Source organism: Peromyscus maniculatus, chromosome 3, assembly GCF_049852395.1.
Source record: "Peromyscus maniculatus bairdii isolate BWxNUB_F1_BW_parent chromosome 3, HU_Pman_BW_mat_3.1, whole genome shotgun sequence".
Taxonomy (NCBI): domain Eukaryota; kingdom Metazoa; phylum Chordata; class Mammalia; order Rodentia; family Cricetidae; genus Peromyscus; species Peromyscus maniculatus.
In genome coordinates, this window is record NC_134854.1 from 150,301,672 (window position 1) to 150,329,016 (window position 27,345).

The 27,345-nt window shown below is 51.5% G+C and overlaps 1 protein-coding gene across 8 annotated transcripts in view; it reads right to left on the reverse strand.

The window, feature by feature from the left end:
- Positions 1–27,345, reverse strand: part of Tspan9 (tetraspanin 9) — a 184,368-nt gene that overhangs the window by 48,154 nt on the left and 108,869 nt on the right. For 7 of the 8 annotated variants that reach the window (XM_006987866.4, XM_076568039.1, XM_016006396.3 and 4 more), the window contains one exon: positions 26,116–26,195. In XM_006987866.4, coding sequence (XP_006987928.1) covers positions 26,116–26,178 — 63 coding nt within the window. In that variant the 5' untranslated portion in view covers positions 26,179–26,195. Of the gene's footprint in view, positions 1–26,115; positions 27,023–27,345 lie in introns of those variants that run through there. The other variant, XM_006987865.4, reaches the window with a different exon arrangement.

Consider the following 27,345-nt stretch of genomic DNA (forward strand, 5'->3'; position numbering starts at 1 on the left):
CTCTCAGACTTGAGGTGACTGCTGGTCCCTGTCTTTGAGCTCTTAGCTCCCAGGGACAGGGAGCAGGAGAAGAGGAGGGGAGGGACGAGGAGAGGAGAGCAATGTGGGCCTGCTTGGCGCTTCTTCTGAACTCCGGAACAAGCATGAATGAGTCAGACGCACACACGGGATGTGTTGATCATCTTCCCTTGTCTTCCCTTGAGGATGCAGCCAGGAGCCAACATCCCATAAGACTAGCCTCACTTGGCAGCTGCCAGAAAACTACCCCCACCCAGGCTAACACACACACACACACACACACACACACACACACACACACACACACACACACTGCCCTGCTCCACTCAGAAAGAAACACACTTCCCTGGGTCCCTGGTCTTTGTGAGTGCATTGCCAAGGAAGGTTCAGAGTACTGCTAGACCAGGATCCTCCTGTGTACACACATATGACAGGGAATCCTCTCACCCCCTACCTGCCATCCCCTTGGCTGCCAAGCTTCCCAGTGGGCCTGGAAGATGCTGAGATGCTGGGGGAGGGGGGCGGGGGGGGGGGGGGAGGGAGTGCAGAGAAAACAAAGCCCTGGCCTCACTCCCACCCTTTCTGTGGATAAAAGTATCCTAGAGGCCCCAACCTGAGACTGGGCACCCTCCTGGGTGCTTTGGGCTTCCTTTGTTCATTTCCAGCACAGCTCTGGTTATTCCATGTGATGATGACAAGGACAGTTCTCTGGCACAGGGACTGTGACCCTCTGAGTTCTCCTGTGCCTGGCATGGAACCTGGCACAAAGGCAGTGAATGAATTGATGAATTAATCAATGAATGAACACTCAAGTTCTGGCCACCGCAGGGATGAGCACCATACATTGGAACCTTCCTCAGCAGTGGCTCTGCTCCTCCACAGCCCCGGCCCCAGGGTGGGCTGGTCTGTAGAAGGCAGACCTGCTTTCCCAGGCAGGAAACATGCCGCTGAAGCGAGCTGACAGAACTGGGAAATCTGTCAGAGGCTGGCGCTGACGTCAAAGCAGACCCGACAGCTGTCATTCCCCCAGCCCATCACACAGTCATCCTGGCGTGGTGATGCCTCTGCATGTGAGTGTGCTGGCAGCTTCAGGAGGCGTCTGCCTGCAGCCTCCTCGGACTCAGCTTCTCCTCATCCCTGAATAGGGAGTGGGCCTGGGTTATAACATCCCTGCTATAATTTCTCCATCGAATCTCTTTCAACCTCTGGATCCCAGCTCCCTCACACATAAAGAAACAGGGACATACTCCTCGGCCTCTGCTGTGTTGACCTCTGACCTTCCCCAGGCTTTAGAGCCCCAGCTATAGTCACCAGCTGGTGAAGAGGCTTAGCACAGTGCCCAGAACACAGTGCTCAGTGGGTCTGTGCCCAACACACGAAGATACAGACGCCAGCCACCCTCTTCTCAGCTAACAAGAGTAAAAATAAGTTAAGAGATTATGGTTAGATAGAAGGAAGAACTTTCTGCCTATTATTTGGGAAAAAGTTTTTTGTTTTGTTTTGTTTTGCTGAGATCATTAGCTCAAGTCCACCCGAACACAGACAAACAGGCCAGGCAGCTATAACCTGGCTAGAGGCAAAGTCCCCAGGGAGCTTCCAAGTTCCAGGCTGCCTCGCATGCACCCCAATTAAACCATAAGATCTAAAGACTGAGCCCAGCATCCACATTTTGTTTTAAATCTACCAAGTGACTCCAATGTGTGCAGAGGACTGAGAGCCATCAGGAAGTCTGGTGACCGCCAGCCCCTAGGCTACTCTTCCTAACAAGCTGCTGCTGCTGCTGTCACTGCCCTGCTGGATCCAGGGTTCTAGTGTCAAACCACTTCCAACCGGCTGGCCTCTAGCTAGGTAACTGGATGGAGGGTGCAGAAGACAAGCAGACACACAGGTCTGCCTGGCTCCCACAGTACTACACGGTGGCTCTTGCAGCTGTCACTCTGGGACCAAAGCCACAACAAGCTGCATGGAAAGCACACTGCTCAGGAGCCAGGAGTGGAGCAGACCCCAGAAGAGACGAGGTTCTGCTCTGCATCTCCACACAACTACAGCACGATGGCTCCCTACTCGGCTCCGCTCCTGACAAGTCCATCTTTGAGAGTCTCCGTCCAGGGCCGGCATCCTCAGTGTTGGGCTGTGTGTTCAGATTAGTTTGGAAGGGGGTGGAGTTTCACTGTGATTGGTCATATTTGTCCCAAGGATGACAATGATAGCGCACTGCTCATGTTCATGTCGCCCAGCTATCCGTGTACTGCAATTACTCCACATCGATTTGAAAGCCGACTTAGCACAATAGCAGCTTCTAATTTGTAAGCAAAACCTCAGTGACATAAATCAAACTGTTAGCACCAACACTGCTGCCGCATGTTAATGGAGAGTTAATAGACAGGGGAGGGCACCCAGGGCACTGGGCCCCTGCAGGTTGTAACCTGCCCACATTCTACCCCTCTGCCTGGGGGCCGTGGATATCTACACAGCCAGAGCTGTGACTGAGACCCCGCACACCCCTGAAGCATAAATCCTGCAGGGAGGAAATGAAGCAAGATCAACTAGTCCAGTGTCCCTGCACCAGGTATGATTTAAAGAGAAAGCCAAATCATGGGGAAAACAGGGGGGCCAGGTCTGCTGATCCCCAGACTCTGGTTCATACTTACTAAGGACCATGATGGTACAGGAGGGGAAATATCTATTGTCCTCCCACCACAAGCTCCAGAGAGGCTATCTGCTTTAGGAACAGACTGGGGGTAGGGGCCAGGATCTCTGTGCATTCATCTAGATGCATTTCCCTGAAGCCAGGATGGCCAACTAGCCTGACACTGGAAAGGCCCAGGGCCTGGTTCTGCATTGGTAAATGCCCTGGAAGTACCCACAATCCTCTGCTGCTGTCAGGATCCAACCTGACAACTTACCAGTGGCTGTTCCCAACTCTGGACATCCGAGTTCTGCCCCAGGACCCACCAGACCCCAGCAGTCCCCACTAAGATGGAAGAGAGCCCTGTGCATAGGAAGTGAAAACCACCAGTCATTCACCCCTCCCAGGTTGATGTGTGGTGTGCCTCCCTGCTGTGTCCCAGCAAGGCCAAGCTCAGCACTGCCCATCAGCACATTCAGAGTCCTACAAAGGTTTATTTGGAGAATTTTAGGGAAAAGACAACATAGAACTCTGCCTGGCTTGGAACTAATGTATCCATAGCTGAGCACCCCAGGCAGCCATCACCACCTTTCCAATATACACTTGCTCAATTACCCTTGAACAGTAAGTCTTATGACGTCAAGAGGAAAGCTTTGATTAGTGTTCAGACGTCTGTAATAGCACCTTCAACACAAAACAGTCTAAGTATGTGAAGGCAGAGCAGCCACGGCAGGCCAAGGACTGCTGTAGACTTGTTTTATCTTTTCTAACCTAAGTAGGTATGTAAAAGTGACTAGAGTGAATGAGTGAATGGGTGGATGGGTGGGTGGATGGATGAATAGATGGATGAATAGATGGATGAATAGATGGATGGATGGATAATGGGTGGGGAGGTGGATGGATGGATCAAGGGATGAGTGGATGGATGGATGAATAATGGGTGGGTAGGTGGGTGGATGGGTGGGTAGATGGATGGATGGATGGATGGATGGATGGATGGATGGATGAATAATGGGTGAGTAGGTGGGTGGGTGGGTGGATGGATGGATGGATGGATGGATGGATGGATGGATGGATGGATGGATAGAGGGATGAGTAGATGGATGGACTGATGGGTGGGTAGATGCATAGATGAGTAGGTGGGTGGGTGGATGGATGGATGGATGGATGGATGGATGGATGGATGGATGATTAGGGGAAAGGGAAACAAGTAACAGTGGGATGTGAAGCTTAGCGAGTGGCACCAGCAGAAGGATAGTACTACCAATCAACCACCATCCAAGAGCCTGGGACTCTCAGCTGTGTCCTCATGGTAGTGAACCCATTCTCTGCTCCTCTCCCCTCCTCCATCCCCAAGAGTCAGCAGACTCACAAAAGGTCAGTCTGACGCTGAGTCTCCAGGGATTTCATATCACAAGGCATGAAAAAAAGGTAACTCAAAGGATGTTCCCACGTCTTCAGAAAAGAGCAATGGCTAAAGGATGGCTCCAGAGGCAGACTCATCTCTTAGGCAAAAACACATTCCTCCACCAAGGCCTGTAATAGGTTCCTGGCTTTTGTAAGGAAGAATCTAGAAAGAGCAGCCACCCTGGGCCTCGTGTGGCAGTTTGGATTACCAGTGTCCCCACAGTCTTGGGCATTTGAACATGTGGTCCCCAGTTGATGGCACTATTTGGGAGGTTTAGGAGGTATGGCCTTGTTGAAGGAAGCATGTTACTGGAGGCTAGTTTCGAGAGTTTAAAGACTCAACACCATTTCGAGTCCATTCTCCATTTCATGCTTGCTGCTTAAGACAGGAGCCCTCAGCTTCCTGTTCCAGTCTCCACGCCCACCACTTACACCCTCTGGAACCGTGAGCCCCAGTAAACCCTTCCTTCTAGAAGTTGCCTTGGTCACAGTGTGTTATTACAGCAACAGAAAGGTAGCTAATACACACTGCCTTTCCACCTGGGCCTCTCTGCTGGACGGTGTAGTGCCTGCTATCCCCAAGGGGGCTGGAAGCAGGACTCACGTGATATTGAGATGGCCCCCAGCCAGTAGGCTTGAGTCCTCCTTGCAGCCCCAGGAAAATATACCACTGACCTTCTGCAGACCTCCCCCAGCCCTATCTCACTTTCCAACCAACAGCCCCGGTTCAGCTGGATCCATGTAAAGAGGTGAGGCCCAGCTATAGGGTTCCGTCCATGGGACATGCAGTCTACCATCCATGTGCCCTACCCCCAATGGATGATAAAGAGGATGAAGTCAGGGTCTTGCTAACTGCTATAGAGTTCTTTATGCTCTGGTCTGTTCTCAGGCAAGAAATGAAATAAGGCAGTGAGAGGTATGGAAGGCTGACAGCATGGTTAACTTAGAGCAGGGTCCCACACAGGCAAGCGTCTTAGGTGCTGGCTGCTGTGAGTCCCTTTCTGTAATCTTATTTATCTATTCCCTTCTTTATCATTCCATCCATCTTCCTTCCACTCCTCCTTCCTCACCCCCAAGGCCCAGAGGAAGATATACAACCCGATCTCAGAGCCTTCAAAGGATCATGGTATTAGAGAGCTGCCACCTTGGCTAGATTTGCTTTCCCCCAAATGCATCCTCCAACCCCATGTCTGGTCTCAGACAAGCAACCAACACAATGAATACAGTGGCTGAGTGGAGATGGCATGGTGGCCAATTGTCAACAGGGACAAACTCATCACCACGACAAATGAGACAGCTACCCGCTGTAAAGTGTCATGCTGGAACATCTCCTGCATGCATGGCCACCCACAGCCCACAGGAAAGCTGCACACCATCGTCATTGCTCACAAGAGGAAACAGAATCTCAGGAGATTCAGTTCCTCTGCTCTCTCACAACCATTGGTGTATAAGCCAAATCTGTTGCTCACCTGCCCATACTCATAGAGGCTGCCTCAGATGCTATACTGTCCAGCCTCCCCAGGCCATGACAGGAGGGAAGAGCCTTGGCACATCACTCTTCATTAAAGTCTTCACTGCACAACGCTGCAGACACAACAATAATCAGACATCCAGCAAGAACAGCCATCTGGCTAGCTGAGTGGCCCTGACAGCCAACGGGCCCACCAGGCTCTCTCCACCTCCTGACCCCCTCTTTTGGGGACTCCAGCTCTGGGCCAGGGTCTGGACTTGGGGGGAGGTGATGATGGAGGAAGAGAGATATCAGGATATTTTTTTTTTAATGACCCAGATTCCAGCCAGATGCATCTGTTATTGGCAGCAGAGCTGTGAACACAGCAGCTGGTGATGTCTTATTCACCACAGGCAGGGAGAAGAAAGGCCCGAGGCACCAACCTGGCAGGCTGAGGTACCATTGCCAGTTACCTGCGGCAAGGGTCACCCCATGAGCTCAACTTGCGGCCTTGTCCCTTCCACTCTGCCTTCGCCCTCTCCCTCCCCTGTGCCCCCTCTTTTCTGTCCCCAGGTCTTGCCTTTGCCTTCCATTCCATCTTTAACAAGGGCAGGGGGACAGCCAGACATTCCACGGGGTGGCCTTAAAAGCCCAAGTAGGGAAGTTGGGGCCCTTCACGGCCTCATTCATCCTGCCCAGGCCCCTGGAGATGTGGCTAATGTTGGCTCTCCTCTAGAAAGATCTCAGCAAGAAATTCCCAATCTAGTTTAAACACTCAGCCCTAGAAAGCATCTTAAAACAGTGATTCTCAACCTGTGGGTCACAACCCCTCAGAGGGGGTTAAATGGCCCTTTCACAGGGATTGCATATCAGATATCCCACATATCAGATATTTACATTACAATTCCTAACAGTAGCAAAATTATAGTTATGAAGTAGCAAGAAAAATAATTTATGGTTGGGGGTCACCACAGCATGGGGAACTGTATTAAAGGGCCACAGCGTTAGGAAGGTTGAGAACCACTGCTCCTAAAAATCACACAACACCCCACCTCTGACTCCTCTTTTGTTATTGCCATGGTGTCTTTTTCACAGGCTGTGATCTCCTAGCTCATCCCCCACCTATCTCCTATCCCACTCCCTAGCCTGGAGAAAGATAAGTAAACCCTTTCTGCCCAGAGAACACCACAACAAAGCCCAGAGAACAGGAGGGCCTGACTGAGGAAGCAGAGCTGAGAGCGAAAGCAGGCACCCACACCGGAAGTCTGAACATATGCTCCCAATGCCGTCCTGCCAGGCAACATGGCCATGCTACCTGTCCATCAGTTATCATCTGCAAAATCCAGAACCCAACACATCTGCCAGGTCCCACTGCGTCAAAGCCTCTTCATATAGTACTTCAGTTACTCCTCAGACCAGTCTAGAAAGTACCGGTCCATAGCATCCAATTTTTCAGATGAGAAAGTCAAGGCTCTTGAGAACTAAACAAATTGAGCCAAAGAAATGGGTCAGTGGTTAAAGGTACCTCCTGTTCTTGCAAAGGACCTGAGTTTGGTTCCCAGTACTCACAATGGGCAGCTTAAAACTGCTCCAGCTCCAGGGGGATCTGATGCCTGTGGCCTCCACCTGCACTCATGTGTACAAACCCACATGCAGACACACATTCATAATTAAAAACCAATCTTTAAAAAATAAAAAGAATTAAGAACTCCATTAATCCCTTTTCCATTACTTTAACAAAATACTTCATTGTCTTAGTTAGGGTTTCAATTGCTGTGAAGAGAAACACCATGACCACAGCAACTCTTATAAAGGAAAAATATTTAATTTGGGTGGCTTACATTTTCAGAGGTTTAGTCCATTAACATCATGGTGTAACACAGTGGCATGCAGGCAGATATGGTGCTGGAGACAGAGCTGAGGGTCCTACATCTTGACTTGCAGGCAACAGGAAGTGGTCTGAGACACTGGGCATGGCTTGAGCATATATGAGATTGCAAAGGCCACCTCCACAGTGACACACTTTCTCCAACAAGACCACACCTATTCCAACAAGGCCACGCCTCCCAATAGTGCCATTCCCTTTGGGGGCCATTTTCTTTCAAACCACTGCACTCACGTAGGCTGACTTTATGAAAAGAAGAAGTTCATTGAGTTTCCAGTGCTGAAGAAACAAGGGCTAGGCTCTGGTGAAGTCCTATGGTTGGTGAGATCACAACATAAAGAGTTCATAGGGGAAGACATGCCCAAACAGGAAGGCACAGAGACTCAGAGTTTAATATCACACTTTTGACAATGAGAACCCTCTGTGGCCCCACAACACCTACCTTCACTCTTCTAAAATAGTTCCCTTAGTTACCTATAGACCTCACACAAGGCTCCACCCCCTTAAACCACCACACTACCTTACAGCACTCTCTTGTTCATGGCCACAGTGGAGCTTCCACGGTTACAAAGACAATGAGTGTGGGAACTGAAGAACAGCTTACAGTTCCCTCCAATGCCAGCTCTTCACCATCATGGGGGTCCCCAAGATGCTTTCATGCTTTGTCCCTAGTGTCCAAGGTCAGAGATCAGCCCCCAGGGAACCCCACAAGGTACAATTCTTAAACACAGCCAGGAAAAGAGAATCCCAAGACAGAAACACAAAGTATGGAACATAAAAATGAAAAGGGAAAATGCCAGGGCTGGTTTGTTGACTTAGCAGGTAAAAGCACCTGCTGTGAAGGCCTGAGCACCTAAGTTAGTCTCCAGAACCCATCAGGACAGAACCAGCCCTTCCTGGCACACATGTATGCACATGTGTGCATGTACACATGCACAAACGCACACATACCCCTATACTCACACAAACATGCATCATACATACATACATACATACATACATACATACATAGTATGTCGGTGTGGATGACAGATGCCCCCCACAGTCTTGAGCATTTGAATGGCTGCACAGTTGGTGAGGCTGTTTGGGTAAGTTTAGGAGGTGTGGCCTTGCTGGAGGGAGTGTGTCACTGGGGGTGGAACTTGAGAGTTTAAACACTCTAGTGCATCTCTCCTTCCTCCCCTTCCTGCTGGTGAAGACTGTGAAGATGTGTTGCTCTCATTGGTTTAATAAAAGAGCTAACTGGCCAACAGCTAGGCAGGAAGAGGTTAGGCAGGAGAGCCAGACTGAGAGAACACCAGGAAGAAGAAAGGAAGAGTTGCCAGGAGACACAGAGGAAGCAGGAGATGAATATGCTGTGCTGAAAAAAGGTATCACCACATGGTAGAGCGTAGATAAGAAATGTGGGTTAATTTAAGTTGTAAGAGCTAGTTAGCAACAAGCCTAAGCTATCAGCTGAGCATTTATAATAATAAGTCTCTGTGTGGTTATTGGGGAGCGGGCTGGCAGAACAGAGCTGACCAGCAGTCCCGACAAAACCCCCCACCTACACCCTCCCTCTCTTTTTCCCCCTCCCTCCTCCTTCCATCTCACTTTCTCCCTCCCTCCTACATCTTTCTTCTCCCATCCCCCACCCCTGATGCTTGTGGTTCAAGATGTGAGCCCTCAGCTTCCTGCTCCTGCCACCAGGCCTCTGTCCACCATCATGGACTCTAACCCTCTGGAACTACAAGCCCAAACACTTTCTTCTACAAGTTGCCTTGGCCATGGTGTTTTATTACAGTAAGAGAAAAGTAACTAATACATGATATTGATAAAATTTAAAGAACCATTGGAAGAGAAGAATACGCAGCAAATAATAAAACAGCAAGGCTATGATGAGAGGTTCTCCACCTTACAGTCCAGCTCCCTCCCCTGCTAGCCCTTCCCCCACAGTGCAGAGGTCATTCAGAGAGCTCAGTTTCTGCAGGATAGTATCCTGGCCTGGTCCTCCACAAAGGGAACTTATAAACTAAGATCAAAGCCTGGGGACAGTGATTCCCATCTATGGGACCCTTGAAAGCACTCACTTGAAGTATGAAACCAACCTCTAAGTTTTTCTTGGTAAAAAGGGAGGGTGGTGGCTAAACCCTTTGAGGTACCCACATGGCTGGTTCTAGAAGTTATAAACCCCTGATGACTACCTTAATGAGCTTCTGTGACCACCATAATGATCCTGGGCCCTGTGGCATCTACCTAGACAAGTAGATGCTGTGATATTGTGACTTGAACAATGACATGTCCCTTTCCCTCTCTGTAACTCAGTTTCCCTAAAAGCCAAATAAGGTTGTTTATCCCAAGGAAACTCCCCAAGGAGAACTGGCAACCCTGAAATCCATAAGGAGGGGAGGACTGAAGTAGGAAAGGATCTCCTAACCCTTCCCGACAGCACTGCTTCCAGACAGGCTCCCTATCATCAATCTGACTGGAGAGTGCCTGGGGTGGATGGTCTCTGAGGGAAGGAAAGGAGATGTGGATCCATAGTGACAGGGGTGGATTCCAGCTTACAGACCCTACAGCCAGCCACGTCAGATGGTTAAAGCAGAAACCAGCTACAGATGATCCGCCTGGCTCCAGTATCCCCTCAGGGCAGATGAACCCAAGCTAGCAAATTTGCTACAGTGCCTGTCAATCAGAACACCAGACACCAGGGCTGGGTTATCAGCCTAGGGCTGCAGTTGGGGTGGGAAATCCCCCCCCCCCAACCTCGGCCACTGATTGAGTCACTTCTCTGTCTAGGAAGGAATGGAGGCCAGCCCCTGGAAACACAGCTTCTCCTTGGTGGCTTGGGACACAGGGTTTCCCATGGCCATCTAGTAAAGTCTCAGCCCGGAGGAATGAGCCTGAATACACCAGCCAGACTGATGAGTCCCAGCAGAATTCACACCTTGATGGCTCACACTCTCCCCACTGCTGGAAGATTGCTGAGGGCAGCTGGAGGTAATGGGGAAGAGAGACTCCCGAAGGTATCAAACACTTTGGGTCCCACAAATACAGTTGAACAGTAGCTGACCCTTTGAGGGGGGCGACCAGGATGAGGTCACTTTCACTTGCCTCCCTTCCACTTTGCTTTTGAAATTCGGAAGTGAATTCTCACTTAATTAAGTAGCTAACTGCTAAACAATCTTCCTTTAGATTTACAGAGCCCAGAACATCTGGTGCCCTTTGTAATGCTCTCCCTTAGTCTGCAGTTCTGTTTTTCAACCAGCACAAAACATGTAAATGGCTGTGGGGCTCAAATTTGCAGAAAAGTAATATATCTGTTTTCAGAAAATATAAGAACTACTCTTGGAGGTCAAGGTAAATTATGATGTTCCAACCAAAATAAAAATAAAGAGACACGCACCCTGGATGATTGATACCTTGCTCTGCACGCAGCTGCTCTGCCCTGTTCCTCTTTCAGTCACCAGAAAACTCCTCAGTACCCTGAGACCCCCCCCCCAAAATGGATCAATAGCCCCTCCATCTCCTAAGATGTCAGTCCTTAAATAAACCAGATTCCTTTCATTCTGGTTGTTTTTTATTGTCAACTTGACACAATCTAGAGTCACCTGGAAACCTCAAGTGAGCAATTACCCAGATCAGATTGGCCTGTGACCATGTCTGTGAGAAAGGTTGTCTTAACTGATAGTTGATGTGGAAGGGCCCAGCCCACTGTGGGTGGCATCATCCCTAGAGAGGTGGGCTGGGCTGTGTAAGAAAGCTGGCTGATCATAAGCCAGTAAGTAACAGTCCTCTGTGGCCTCGGCTTCGGTTCCTGACCTGGCTTCCTTCAATGATGGGCAGTGTAAGCCAAATAAACCCTCTCCTCTGCAAGAGGCTTTTGGTCAGAGTCTTATCACAGCAACAGAAGCAAAGTAGAACACCTCCCTACCAATCGGTTCTCAGATGCTGGCCTTTGAGTGACAAGCAGCCAAGTCTGTTACTGAATCCAGTAACAACAGGAGTCACACTCATAACTCAGTCCACCACAGGCTTCCATTGGTGGCTGGGTGGAGAACTGTCCCATGGAACAAACTCAGATGTGACAAGGACAACAGGCACAGCACACGACGTGAGACAACAAAACCATGCTCCTAACGTAATCAGCAAAGTCATGTGCGGAGTTCAGAGAACCTTCACGAACGTCATTCCACTGTGAGCTCCTCACGGTTCTCCCAGGTTGGGTAGGCAAGGAGTACGGTTTAGTTTCATTTCACGCAGGTGAGACTGAAGTCACGGCTCCTCCCAGGGAAGCAAAGGCAGAGCTGGAAGGAAGCCTGCATTCCTATCCCTGCTTAAGGCTCTCTCCGCACACCCGTGTTCCTATGACAAAGTAAAAAGGAGGGCAGAGGCAGGGCTTTGAGTGGGACAGGGAGAGCTGGCCAGCAATGGCGACGAGCTGTTGTGATGCTATCCCCTTACACTGAGAGATCACGACAGACTCCCGAGTTCACAGACAAGAAGCAACCCTGTGGACCTGCAAAGATCAGTCAGCCGGTAAAGTCACTTGCTGCCAAGGCTGACGACCTGAGTTCAATTCCCAGAACCCACATAAAGGGGAGGGGGCGCCCCTGCAGGTTGTCCTCTGACTGGCATATGCACGCTGTGCTGCACACATATGGAACAGCCCTGGCTTTGAGCCATGTGTTTGGTGGGGTTTTTGTTTGTTGGGGAAACTGGGTAGCAGCTGGAAGTGCAAGCCAGAGCCATTTCATTATAGAAGAAGAAAGAGAAGGCTGGGTATCAGGCTACCCTAGATAGCCATGGGCAGTTTGAAGAGGCAGAGCTGTGGAGGCCAGGCGGTGCAAGGGACAAAGGACAAAAGGAGACACTTATCATTTGGGGGGTTGAGGAAAGCTGGGAGGAGGAGAAAGCCCTTCCTAATGATGACTGCTAGAGGGAGGAATTAGAACAATTGCAATTACTGCTTCTAACAATAGGAAGGAGCCGCCACAGTTCCTGTGTCAAACAAGAGTGTCTCTCCTAGTAAGGGTGCTTAATAAAACAGCCCGCCCCCTCATTACCTGCTCCATTGGTGTGACAGCCCTCCCAGGCATGGGGGCAGGGTAAAACGCACTCACCGTGGAGGCGGAGTCCCCACCTCTTACAGACAAACTTCCTTTCCTTCCTACTCTGCAGTGGGAACTGGGGAAGAGGGACAATTCTCTCCCTCGGCTAAGCCCACGGGGACCTGTCACGCTGGAGCCTGGGAGCTCCTGTTCCTGACCCAGGCCAGCATCGGGGCAGCTGTTCCCCCTGCACTGTGAGCTCCTGGCATAGCAAGAATCTGGGTCAGCTCTCTGACTCGCAGGCAGTGGGTTATCCTATGCAGATGCCGCAGACGCCGCCCTGTCACCGGCCTGTCTAACGGCCTGTCCCCTCGCCCTGGGCTCCAGCTTTACCACGTGTGAGAGATGAAGGACTACCCTGGTCCATGACCCAGCTGAGGCTCCTCTGAGATGAGAAGAACCAAGTGCTACGTGCACAACACGTACAGAGCATCAGAGCCTGAGGCAGGGACCCTACCCCTGAATGTCCAAACCTAGCGCTTCCCACGTGAGGAAAGTGAGGCCCAGAGGGGATTGTTCAGGCCACACAGCCAGCTAGCAGCACCCTTAGGAGAAGGAAACAGGTGTCTGCTCTAATCGCTGGCTCCTCCCCACAAGGTACCTGGCTGCATCATGATGACAGAGCCCCTGCTCTTGATGATGAGGGAACAGCTGACTGATGGCTGGGGACCAGAACCTCCCAGGCTGCTGGGGAGCTGCCCAGCCCCACCCTGCCCCACCCACCCCAACAGGTTGGGAGTTATTGCCATTTCGGAGAGAAGGAACCAGCAAGGCTGAGAATCTTGTCAATATTCCTCCCACGGCTCTGATTCAGACCCTCCACCACCTTCTGGGAAACATGCACTTTTCACATAGAGCCCCCCTCCTCCCAGCAGGAGGCTGAGACAGGGGGGCCCTCAGCGGGGTAGGCTGAGGAGGGAAGAGGAGGGGAGGGAGAGGAGGGCGGTTGTCTCTCTGTGCCTGCCTTAAATGGTAACAAATGAAGCACCTTGTATGCTATCCCCTCCTGGCATCTACCTTCCTCCCCGCCCTCCTCCTAGCTCCTGGAGGCCCCTGATTTCCCACCCAGGCCTCCCTCCAGACACTAGGGACCAGTCATGCAGGCTGTCCTAAATGGTTTGGACATCACAGAGCTGCTGTGGAGCCCAGGCTCATCAGCCTGACAAGCTGTCGCTCTGATTCGGGTCCGATGGGCTTCTGCCACAAGCATGAACTAGTTCCCTTGAGCGGGAGTGGGCAGAGCCAGGCTTCAGGATGGACCTGGCCTCCCAGGGCAAGCCAAAGGCACAAGAGTCTCTCTCACACCACTGTGCTTTCCTGAGGAGCTCCCTAGCAGCAAGCTCCCCTGTCCAGCACCTAGCCAGTCACCATGCTACCCCACCCCCCACCCCCCAGCAACAGAGCCATTCCCACAGGATTTCCAAGTGTTTTCTTCACCTGAAAGGATCTTCTCCAACCAGCCATCCCGAGCATCCTTGCACACACCTTTGCATTCACCCTTCCCTGGCTTCCTCGCGGGCCTGATTTTTCTGCCTGCCAACCACCACGACCCCACTGGTTCTGCCCATTCACAGTCCCCTCGCCTGTGGGCCTCGTCCCATTCCCCTTCTGCTATTTCCCACTCTGTGCTCCTCCAGATCCAGGGACCCTCTCTCTCCACCCTTGAACATCTGCTGAGCAGACCTCCTACACAAAGCCTGTGCCTGTCAAAGGGCAGGGGCAGCAGCTGGTACTCAGACATGCACTCTGACCTCCATGATAAGCAAGAGCAGAGCACCAGTGCAGGGTGCTCATCACATATGCATGCCCTTCTCTGCTCCACTCACTTCTCAGCAGTCCCTTATGCATCAGGTCTTGCGTTCATGACAGCCGTCAGTGGGAAGTCACACACAGGGCATCTGGCCTCACCCTGCTGATTTCAGACTTCCCTCCCCACTATGCCCAGAAGGCTGCCTCTTCTTGCCTCCTCAGGGCTAAATCCCACAACTCTGCCAAGCTCGGACCATCTGGCCCCACCCCAAGACACTGCTGCTCCCCAGTGGCACTTCTGTCACGCATAGGCTTTCCTGCTGTCCTACCACCAGCCTTTGGTAGATTTGCCCTCACTTCCAAAAATGATTTTTAGAGACCCAGATACAAAGGGCCATCATGACAAAAAAAAAAAAAAAAAAAAAAAAAAATGAACAAGGTAATCCTGACCAAAGGAAATAACTACTGAGCCTCTTGGAAGCTGGAGCAAGTAAGGAATCACATGGGTCATGCAGTAATACGCAATGATGAGTACCTTCTGTGTATGCAAGGCAACACATGGGAACTTAGACTCAGGTCACAAGGAGGGAAGAGGAACAGAGGTTCTGGATCTCCAGAGGAGGTGCAGCCTCATCTGACAGACTACAGGCACCGGCTTTTTCTGGTGGGCCACACTGCCTTCCTGGCTAATTAAGTAAAGATGGGTGGGTCCTCCCAAATGGAATGCAAGTTCCAGGGCAACAAACTGAGGTCCCCTGCAATCCCCAGGCCTTGCTGCACCACAGTACCCATTAGGACTCCTGTTCCATCACCAGGCACGTTCCCAGGACTGTAAAACTCAGCTGTAGGGCATGCTGAGGGACCCCAGGGCAGGTCTGAAGGGAAGCAGTGCCCTGAACAGGACCCCAGTTAGTCCCGTCAGTGAGCAGACCTGGGGCTGGACACCAGGAACGTGGAGAGGGGGTTGAGATCCCAGGATCTGTAATTGTGGTTTATAAGGAATCGCCCCCAAAAGGTCCTCGTTTGAGAGGTCCTGGAAATACCTTCCTCTATGGAACTCTGACAACATGCACATCCCAGCAGAGCAACAAACACAAGTGGGAGCAAATACTAGAGCCATCTCCCACCCAGGGACAGACGGGGGAGGCCCAGACTATAAACAGCTAGTAGCCACTGCTCTCCCTCCTGGGTCTCAGCCTCCCTCTCCACTCCTAGATCCTCAGAGAGGAGATGGGAAAGACAGATCTCAGGGATGCACAGGTCCTGGCAGCCCAGGGTAACATGGCAGGAGGGGTAAATCACTGCAGCTGGCATCTGCTGCTTGGCTGGCCAGCTTTCCTCTCCCTTTTCTTGGTGTCCACACCATCAATCTCCTTTGAGGAATTCACCTCCTCCACAGCGTGGAAGGTATTGTCCAACCAATCAAGGCACTCTGTTCAAGTGTGCTAAGGCTGAACACATGGCTGTACTAGACCGTCTCCTGGAAAGCTGACCCCTGACAAGGAAACACAAAACAGCAGGAACGCACCTATCCAACAGTGTCGAAGGGTCAACACATCGGTACCCTGATATCCGGGTTTTCAAGGCAGCCCTGGCTCCCAACCACCATGGCCTGTGGCTCAGCTTGCCTTCTGGACCTGTGAACTACTGCATCCCTAACAGGCTGAGGAAGATCCCTAGAAAGGAAAATGAGGTGCTGATCCCAAAAAGAAAAGAGGTTGGGCCAGAAGAACCAAAGAGATCTGCCAAATGTTCTGCACCCACCCTGGATGCTGAACAGCATCACTGGGATTTGCTCTTAGAAGTGTCAATCAGGGGTGTTTTCCTAAAGAGAGCGTATGGTGTTTGCATTTTAAGAGCCCTAGACTCATCTAGAGTACATCTACAGAAGCAGACACTTAGAAAATGGCAGCTTATGCCCAAGAGCCACATATTCATGGGGAAAATCATGAGAAACATGTAACTTACATAGAGAGATTTACATATATATGCATACATACACAGTGAAAGTGTCAACTGTTTTACACCCAAGTATATATACAACATGTACGTATATGCACACATATTTATACACAGACAAGGCTTTGGACTGAATTTTTGTTTCCCCCTCAAAATTCATGGGTTGAAATCCCAACCCCAATGTGAGAGCGTAAGAAGGCAGTTCCTTTAGGGGGTGACTAGGCCATGAGGATGGACCCCTCAGGAATAGGATTAGTGGCCTTATAAAAAAAAAGGCTCCCACCCCACAAAGAAAAGGATGAGAAAACAGCAGGTGAGAAACTTGGGTGAGAGCTCTGAGAGCCCCGCGAGGCTGGTACCGTCTTCAGACTTTCAGTGGCTCTGCCTACAAATATACAATCTACTCTGAGACTACATGGCTCCTTCCAAGGAAGATGAGTGGCAGGCCAGAGAACATACCACCCACCCAGGCCCACTTAAAGACAGGCCACAGGGAGATGGGCTGGGTACAAGGAGCCACGCTGCCATATGACCAAACAGAACTGTGTTTGGGGTCTCTGCTGACCTAGGGGTGCCCCTCACATGCAGAATCTGACCCACAGAAATACAGAATTCAGCCTCCGCCTGGATCCTGTCTACGTAAAGGTAAGTCTGATCTTAATTCCTTTTCTGAAAGTTTTGCCCAACTCTTAACCTGACCAGAATCACTGATCTGGCCTCTGTACTTAATTTTAACGCCCACAGAAAGGACACCGGGGCAGAGGATAGAAAGCAGCTGCCCCATGTCCTCAGCAATCACCATGAAGTAAGGCTCAGGACCTGCACCAAAGCCCTCTACACCAGATTCCAAGGCAGACAGTCATCCCAGCGACCAGCCCACTGGAGTCCATAGCTCTGGAAATGAAGTGCATGGGGGCAGTAGTACTTTCCAGAACCCAAAAGGAATGCTGCATGTGGCTGGATAGAATATACAGGCAAATCTCTGGAGGATAGGCCCCAAATGGGCTTGCCATACAAGGAGTATGGATGTCTGCAGGGATCCTGTTGGCTAAAGGGTTATTCCAGTTTGAAGCCAAAGGAGTCTCACCCACAGCCGGGATCTCTCCTCTGATGAGTCTGAATAGCTGGTTAAAGGTTGCAACCCATAGCAGGCCCTGCCCCTTGCCTAACACTACTATGTAGCTCGCTGTCCAGCTATGAACCAACACATATGTACTGAGCACATGCTATGAGCAAGCAAGACAAAGGTGTGCCTCTTGAAAAGACAAGAAGGTAGACACTAGCAGAGGAGGTATGAGGTAAAAATACAAGAGTAAAAACTGTATGGTTCTGACGGTAAATCCTGCTGGGATGAGGTAAGAGAGTGACGTGCTTGTGCTGTTGGGAGGCAGAAAAGCAGTACTTTTGGTCTTGAATATTGTCGTCATAAGGAAGCACGAAGTATCTCGTGAAGCTTACACTACATACAGCTGACTACCTACTGAACCGGAAAAGCCCCTAAAGGTCACAGGCAGCATTTTCTAACCCACTTCCTGGAGCTGTGGCTGGGAGACGGAGAGCACAATCTGTCAACGGAATCCTACCACATGTGTGCAAACCGCCCGGTACCACAGGGCTACCCAGGGCCAAGCCCAGATCCCAGAACAGAACAGCTGAAACCCGACTGGGGACGGGAGCTGGAGCAGGCTTCTCCAACAAGGTCAGAGGAAGAATGTGGGTTTCGGGGTTCAATGACGGACTTCATATCTCAGCTCTACCATTCCGTAGCCTGTGACCCAGGGCAAAATCCCTCCTCAAGCCTCCACCTCCTCGGAGGCAAAGTAAGATGGCCCTGCACATTCCCATTAGGTACTGGAGCAGATGACGTGCCCAGGGAATGTCCCACAAGTACTGGTAGCACCCTCCATCACCACACCATGCTGAGGGCTGGCTGTGGGTTCTCTCTGTCTTCCATATGTACACAGCACAGGTAAACCTGGGGAGTTGGCAAAGTGGAGAAAAGGCCAGAAGTCACTGCCTAACAAATGGTGGGTAAGACCTTCAAGTATTACAAAGTAACATGGGCTATTAAAAAGGACTAAATGTGTAAAGAGATACAAAATACTCATAGATTGAATACCTGAATACAATTTACATTCACAAATATACACAGAGATGGAATTCCTCCTGAGTTGATAAACAGGCTCAATTAAAGACCAGCTAATTAAAATGCCACACAGTGTGGGGCAAGGAGGGGCGCTGACTGACTTTGGGTAAAAACTATTTAAACTGATTCCAGACTTTACACAGGAGAACAAGGGCCCAAACAGCCAAACACCCTTGAAACACAAGCAGTCGGCCTGACCATGGATACTTCCAGAGCTGTGGTAACACAAAAAGACCCAGGCGCGGACAGAAACATAGGCGGTACCGTGCATCTGTGGCGGGAAGATATCTAGTCAATGAAGCTAGAGTACACAAGAGGACAAGAAAAAAAAGAGTTCTGTCCATGTCATACACAAATAATAATTGCAGATGTATTAAGGACTTAAATACAATAATACAAACTTTAAGAAATATAAAAACTCCTCCTTACTTTTCAGCCAACAGTTCCTGGGAGCCTGTGTTTTGGCAAGCGTTGGACAATTACCAGGATGTAAGGACACCATGAAATACATACTTCTTAATAGAACAAGTCCAGTCTAAGAAAGGAAACTGGTAACGTTGTATTTCTGTTTATCAAGACTCCAGGAAGGGAGTAACAACAGTCAAAACTTCAAAATTGGAAGCTATAAATGGTGTTGGGGATACAGTCAATGAACAACAAAGTCATACCCAAAACATAAAACTAGAAAGTAACAGAAAAAAAGCAAACAAATCAATAGAAAACCGGACCAAATACACAACTGGGCCCCCACTCCAGTGGAGAGAACGGCTAATGAACACGTGAGAAGATGTCTACTGGTATCAGAAGTGCAAGGAAAGGGCGCTGCAGTGCGGCATCTTACACCCACAGTACTGGGAACTGCCCATTTTCAGTGGAGCACCAACGGGAACGGCAATGGATGCACCGACCCTGGAAAAGAACTTCTGTGGTGCCGCCACCGCCGCCGCCAGGCCAGCAGCTCAGCCCCTGACTGGGTATCTAGAGGGCTGCTTCTCCAAGTGTAGTCCATGGAAATGCCTACCAGTGAAACAGCTTCACAGCAATCTGCTGTGGCCACTACGTCACAGTGCACACATGTGTTGCTGTGGCCTAGGGAAACTCCCACAGGAGACTAACACAGGAATGCTCACAAAAGAGGAACAGCCACACTGAAACAGGTATGCTATAGACTACCACTAAGTCAAAAAACAGAGGCAGACTTACCAACGAGTGGATCACAAAACATCTTGGATTTTAATTTTGTTTTTTGTTTTGTTTTGTTTTGTTTTGTTGTGGTGCTGGAGATTAATTAAATCCAAGGTCTTGTGTATGCTAAACAAACACTCCGTTACTGGTGGGAAATTGTTAGGCTCATAATGTTGAATATTGACAATACCTAGTCGGGATAATTCCCTCTAAAGTTTAAAGGAAGAGGGGATGGCTCAGTGTGCAGAGTGCTTGCTGCAGAAACGTGAGGACCTAAGTGCAGAGGCCAAAAGCCCATGTCAAAAGCCAGATGTTGTGGCTTGCCCCTGTAACTCCGGAGACAGGGTTACAGAGACAGACGGATCCCAGGGGCTCACTGTACAGACAGTCGAACCAAAGCAGTGCCCTTCAGGCTGAATGGTAGTAAGACCCTGTCTCAAAAACATAAAGCTAGAGTAATGGAGGAAGATACCTGAACTCTTCTATCTCTGACCTCCACACTCAAGAATAGTCAAACACACACACACACACACACACACACACACACACACACACACACACACACACCCCTCTTTCCAACAAAAGCCTCAGTCCTCGAGACTGTCTCAGTAGGTTATGGGAGCACAGGGAAAGAGGGGAGATAGAACCTGTCCGTGTGGAAAGCTGCTTGGTCAATGTGAATACACTTTTACAAGGATCCCTACAGCAGATGAAAAGTCCCTGAAGGCAGAAACCCTGACTGTCTTCTCCTTGGACAGACATCCATCACCTGGAGCCACCAAAACAGCACCCCCTGCAGGGCCGTGATGTGAAAGCCCCCAGTGCTGGAGAGCAAGCCTGAAGCAGCACACACACCACCCTAACCCACTGCCCCCCCCCCCAGGACCTCTCCAGCTCTCCTGACAGGCTGCAAAGACAGCTGAAGGGAGAGCAGACCCCACAGAAGCGGGCGTCGGGATCTCCTCTGAAGTCTACAGCTCTCCAGACAGAGAGCAGGACCTGGAAGGCAGACCTCAACCTCTGTTCTTCCCTGGCTGCCGATCTCACGGGCGGGTCACGGTGCCATTTTTAACGCTCCTGCCAGGAGTGCCCCCTGCCAAGCCCCCACCACGTCTGTAGGCAGATTAGCTTTCAAACGTGGGCAGGGGCAAAGCTGGCTCAGGAGACTTAGCTCTGCCCGATGGGTTTAGCCTGGCTTCAAAGCTTCCTCGCTGGAACCAAACAAGCAGGCACATCACAGAGGGGAAGGGGGCGGGGGTGGGGGGAACAAAGCATGGCTCTAAAGCCAGATTACTCACCACAGCAGCCTGTAGCCAAGTGACACAGCAGGAGCCGCCATGGTGGTCACCATCAGAAAAACCAAGAGACAGGCTGAAGAATATCAGCATAGTCTCTCTCCCTACCCTTCTCCTTTGCCTGGATCCCAGCCTCACCTGATCATCAAGCTCCTATCCATCCCTCAAAACCCAAGTGCACCTTGCTCAGCTTTGGTATCTTTGTAGCTGGTCTCCACTAAGCCATATTGCTCTACTAAATAGCTCTATTGAGTGCCTACTGTCTTCACACGTGTGTCTGACTCCATGGAACTCTGAGCAGCTCAACGGCATGGCTTACAAGTACTCAATAAATGCGTGCACACCGTGTCCACAGGCCACAGGGCATCTATCTGTCCTTTCAATAGAAGAAAACTGAAAAACCCACGGTTCACTGGTGGTATTTTACAAACTAAGTCGGGAGGAGGAATGCCTAAAGCTCTTTTTAAATTCTCTTTCTTTCTGATACGAGAGACATTTCAGAGAAGGGGAATTAGAGTACAGCCGTGTGGGGGCAGGGAGGAGAAAGGCCAAGTCAAGCCAGGATGCTGGTTCCAAGGCTGCAGTTGCCCACCCTAAAATGTTGGGGAAGCAGGCGGCCCTCACCTACACAGACGCTACCCTTGGCAGCGCTGGGTTCAAGTGCTGTATGCGGGACAGGACAAATGACCTCTTGATTCCATGACTTCCTGGCCTGCGAAAACTGATCTGCCCTGTCCTTACCAACTGGAGGCTCCTGTGCATGGAGCGGGCATTCAGCAAATAGTTATGGGGTGAGTGAATGGACTCAACTGGGACCCAATACCCTCCTAAGCCGTAGAGAGCCTGCTGCCAAGTTCAGCCAAGGGCAGCCAAGCACACGAGGTAGAAGCAGCCCGAGTGTTACCCAGGATAGGGCCGGCCTGGCTGTGCTGGGTCAGCCTGCAGGTCCCAGCAGTTCTTCCCACCTCATCGGGGACTTTTTCTATCTCTTCCCTCCTCCTCCCCAGTCCCTCTTGACTGACAGCAATTGCTGGCTCTGACATGGTTTAAAAATAGATATTAAGACCAGGAAGTTTAATTTTTAATGCTTTGGAAATGAACACAGAGCTGGCATTCTCTCACGGCCACGTTCCAAGGGTGTCTAGGGGTATCCACCAGACCCTTCACCTTGCTTCTCGACCCCAGCAGACAGACCTAGCCCCACCCCACCTCCGAAAGATCTGCTTGTAGCAGCCTCCTGGGGAATCATCCCTCACTCCCAAGCACTATGGGAAATCCCTAGATGTCTCTCCCTAGTCTGCCTGCATCACCTGACTCTCCTGCAGAGAGAGACCAGGTGAGGCCAAGTCCCAACCTGAACTTCTTCCTAAGATCCCTCAAAGCAGAAGGTACCCTAGAGATTCTCTCCAGCACTATAGCTCTCCTTACATTCACTGTGCACAGACCTTAGTCTAGAGCCCACGGAGGCCATGCTGGTATGGAATGTACGCAGCTAAGGCAGTAGAGAGGGCTGCCCTGGACAACAGCTCCCAAAGACAGCAAGCAAGAAGGGCCCGACCTCAGGGCAATTAATCAGGAACCCCACCTGGCACTGGCCTGTGACAGCTCCGTGTCTACCTTCCCTTGCTCTAGCTGGCGCGCTCCAGACCGGCTCCTCTGCTACTAATTGGCCTTCATAAAAGAAGCAATCCACAAGGAACAGGCTTCCAAAGGGGCCAGGGTGTCACTGCTCTGCCAGCCATGATTTAAAGTGATAGGACACCTTTGCTGGCAAGTATGAAAAGTGACTTATCCTGAGTGGCAATTAGGGTGCCCATCTGCCCCAGTCCCTCCATCTCAGACAGCGACTGGATTCGGGTTAGGAGGAACTGGGCTGGGATCTGGATATGCTAGCCACAGCATGCAGAGATCCCTCTTGCCTACTCTGGTATTTGTTCTCCTCTCCCCTCCCCTTCCCCCCACCCTCTCTGGAATATTCTCCCAGGCACCCCTGACTGGACCCAGAGGTGCATGGGCTGAGAGAAATTTTGTAGGCTACAGCCTTCCTATTTCTGTCCATCAAGAAGCCAGAATTCTCTGTGGCTCTAAGAATCAGGATGGGGGTGTGTGTGGAAGGGGCCAAGAGGAGGCGATGGCTGCATATTCCCCTCCTTTATTCTCTCCATCTATGTCAGGTCCCTCCTGGTGCCCCAGGCTCCCATGGTGCACTGGGCCGCCTACCAGGCTAGGACTGTCTGGCTGAAGCCAGCATACCAGGAACAGACCTGGACCCCCACCAGCAGGCAGGCACCCAGCAGCCCTGGAGGCACCTGCCCTTTTCTTAGTAAGTAGCATGAGCAGCACAGCCCCGCCTCCGTCCTACGCCCAGTGACATCACAGGACCCCCCACCAATACCACTGCCCTCAAAGCTCCACCCAGTGGTGAGGTCAGCCGAGGGGGGGGGGGCGCAGTTCAAGTCCACGAGAACTGCACTGAACCGGGACTCCTCCAGAGGCTCCATCATATAGGGGGTGTGGCACTGTGTCTGGGGACTGCCGGATAGGATCTCGATCCATGAGAAGAGTTCTACTGACTGTGGGTCTCAAGTTCAACTCCAGTCCTGGGGTGGGGGGCTCTCTGGGGCTTTTGAGCCACTAAAACAAGCAATGGCTAAGTCACTCTGCCTCCTGGCCTCAGTGGGCTGAGTTGACTCTCCCTCGCTCCACTGTTCTCCTGTGTCCCCCACTCAGTGTGCGTGAGAGCAGCAGCAGAGACCTTCCGGGAACCTTGCCACAGCCGCCCCGCCATGCCGCATCCTCTCATGTAACACCCTCCTCCACTCCACCCCTACACTGGGCTGAGGAGCACCTGCCTGGGTGAAGAAGTCCTCACCTGAGTGCAGCATGGTGACCTACCATCCCCAGATCCCTCCGATTCCCAGAAACCACTGGCAAGAACACAGGTAACTGTCCACTCCTCTTCCGCTAAATCCCCCGTCTTTCCTAAAATCTATAGTCTATTTCAGCATCTCTCATGGTAGTGGCATTAAAAAAAAGAAAAAAGTGTCTTTGAAACTCCACTCGCTCTAGCTTATGGTTTGTCATAGGAATTCTGAAAATACTAAGCAATTAGAAAGTCAGGGAGTGGGATAGTGCATCTCTTTCCACCAGGGAAGCGTTCTAATTAGGACCAGGCAGCAAGATCTCTAACTTCTAACTACACTAGAAAGGGCAGGCGCACCAACAAACTGGCTTAGAGAGGAACTGCTGCCACACTTGTAGAAAAGATAGAATCACTCCTCACACTACAGCTTAAGGTGCTGGAAGAGCCTCTATTATTGGCAGCTCTGATACTTAACTTCTCTTCCCCATGACTTGGGACTTGTAACCACGTTAACACCATGCTGAGAGCCACTCCTGAGATTCACTCCATTTGGTTGCTTACAAACATATTACGGGTCCCTGATATGTTTGTGACACAGACCCTAGGCTGCAAACAGCCCCCACCCACACCCTCAAACCAGGCTAGAATCATTCTGAAGGCATCACAAGCTGTTATACCAACTGCGGCCAGCAGGCGGCGAGGTGAAGGTGGCCAGGAGCCCGGGCTACTGAGTGGGAGTCACCCACGGTCAAAAGGCACTAAGCATCCACGCCCACAGAGTCTTCATATCATTAATACATGTGCAGTGGGGCAAACCAAAAGGGTATCCTGAAACTATGAGAGAGCAAAGAGAAGGTGGACCTTCAGCATTCATGTGGACCAGGACACCAAGGAAACACAAGTACTTGGCTGACACAGATCCTGGCAAAGAGGAGAAAGAGCAGAAGGCACCGGCCCACAAGCCAGCGACAAGAGTCATTCTTCACATTCCAATGGTTCTCATCACCAGAAAGAGAATGAGACAATCTGCCCCAGCGTTCCTGAAACCCCAACCACGTGACAGGTAACACTGATCACCAAAGTCCTCCCCACCCCACTCCCAGACTATGGAAGTATCTAGAAGAACCCACCTCATCTCGGACCAAGCTCTCAGGAAAAGAAACAGATGCACTGAGGGGATCAGCTAGGTGACACCCCGGGATATGACATAGCTAAGGCAGTAAGGAGCGTGAAAGGACCGTGAAGACCATCCTAACAGCCTGGACTGGAGAAGAAGCCCCAACCTGAAGGGGCACAGTGAGTCACTCAAGGTCACCCAAGAATCTATCGAAGAATGGAAACCAGACAAGACTCACGATTCTCCCTTCACAGCCTAGAGCTTCCACTTCTCCAGAAAAGTTGTGCACCCCCCACACACACACACACACACAAAACTTTTTCTTAAAGTGGGTCGGTCACTCCACAGAAGCCGCACACTGCTACCCAACCTCCCTGGGGATGTCTTTCTCCTGCCCCTAGGCTCCTCCTGGACCATGCATGGCAGCTGACAGCCTCCAGCCAGTGGCCAGGACAGAGCCTGAGGATGAGCCAAACATCTGTGCTGAGCAGTCTGAGCTCTGGTGAAGAAAGACAGAGGCAGTATTAAGGACGAAAGAATCCAACATGAATTGAAGAAGTTTTCATCCAGTTTGTTAGCAGTACTTCTTGTGCATGCTTGGTCAGACGGGGGGCATTTCTAAGCCAGCGCATCCATAGATACTTTCTCTAGAAAAAATAATTATCTCTCATCAAGGACGGGGTCACCACTGCCTGTCTCCCTTTGTCCCTTCTCGTCTTGGGGCCTCCTGGAGCCTGGGAAAGTGTGGCCAGACTGCTGGCTGCCCAGTCCATGGCAATCCCTCAAAAGCAATAGCCAGTCCCCCATCCCCTATCGTTGCCTCTTCCTTTTCCTGGGAGCCACTGAAATGTGCTGGAGGCTGTGACCTCCACACCCTCCATCCCACTCCCACAATGCTGCAGACTGTTCTCCTGCATTCAGGAGCAACAGAAGAAACTCGGAAACCATCCTCCCTGTGTTTCCCACCAGCGCAGCGGCACAGCTGCTCAAAGTCTGACCCACACCCACTGATGCGGGTTCCCTGATGCAGGTACTTCAGCGTGGCTTTTCTACGGCGGGGACGGAGGCAGTGGCAAACTTTGCCGGCTTCCTGGGAGCAGACCATGTCTCTCCCGGAAGACCGACAAGTTGGAGCCTCCATTCAGCCATAGATGAGAAGGGGGAAAACGAAGAGAAAGACGCTAAAGGAGGGATGCGATTTTTTTTAAAGCACTTACCTTTGAGTAGAGAAGGGAACGATGCAGCAAGGAGGAAGAAGAGGGTATTCACGGTGTGAAAAGCAAGGAGAGGAAGCGACTGAAGACTCAATCTTAAGGACTTACCCAGAATATCAAATTGAAGAGGAACATCATGTACTTCAAGCAGCAGAGGCAGCCCCTGGCCATGTTGCACTTCTTAAATTCTAGGAGGAACACAAAGGACAGGTCCAGGTAAAACACCACGTACTTGCTGCCTTTGGGTGCATTGTACTTGTCAGTCTTAACGCCGGCCTCCGTGTGGCTCTGACCCCGAGAACCCGCGGTGCCGTAGAAGGCGCCAGCCGTGAAGCCACGGCCGAACGGGCGGCCAGAGGTGGACGGCTTGGCAAAGTCCGAGTCCTTGCTGTCCAAAGATGGACTCCGGTGGATCGAAGAATCCTCACTACTCGACTTCTCCATGCTCACGTCGTTCCCGGGGGGCACGAGGGGCGGGGGGCATTGCTCCCAGAGTGGGACTGAGGGGGCACCCGGGTCGGGCACGGGTTCTGAGCGGGCCGACCGTTGGAGCTTTGCACGCCCCTTCTCTGCACCGGAGAGCACTAGCGGAGCAACCCGCTGCCAGGGGTCCACTGCCTCTGGGACGGCACCGGGATCCCAGCCTTAGCCCGCTGGCCCGGGAGGGCTCTGCGACACGGCTCTAAGCACGCTTCAGGGAGCCGCCGGTTCGCCTGCGTAACTAAGCTTCTTTGGGGAGGCTGCAATTTGATTGCTCTTCCCCAGGCGGCTGCACCGTCAACCGGTCGCTGCACTCGAGGCCGAAGGGCGCCGGGATCCAGGCTCCGCAGGCACGCCTCTTCTAGCCCAGACCCAGCCCGGAGCCCCACCACTTTGCGGGCTCTCGGCCTCCCTTGCTCCGCGACTTTGCGGAGCCGCTGACGGCCCTAGGCTGCCCGGGTGCACCACGGGCAGAGCCTCGGGATCCGCCGCAGCTGCAACCGCTGGGCTTGCCCGGTGAAATCCCAGCCCTGACTCTCGACTCTGAAATCGCCTAGAGCCCCTTCCCCCTGGCTCTGGGCCCCGCCCCCTGCTTTGCATCCGACCAATGGGCTCAAGGCCTGCCTGGCTACCCCCCTCCCCATGACACAATATCTTTAATAGGATTAGCGGTCTGCTGTGTGCCTAAACCGGTGTGCCCAGAGCCCTTCTAAATGTCAAGGGCTCAGTGATTGGGAATGAAGCAGCACCTCCATGGGAAAGCACTGGTTTCTTTTGCCCTAGCAAGGATGGCGAGAAGAAGGGGACAGCTAGAGGTACCAAGGATCCAAGAAAGCCAGAGGATAGGTCTGGGGAGAA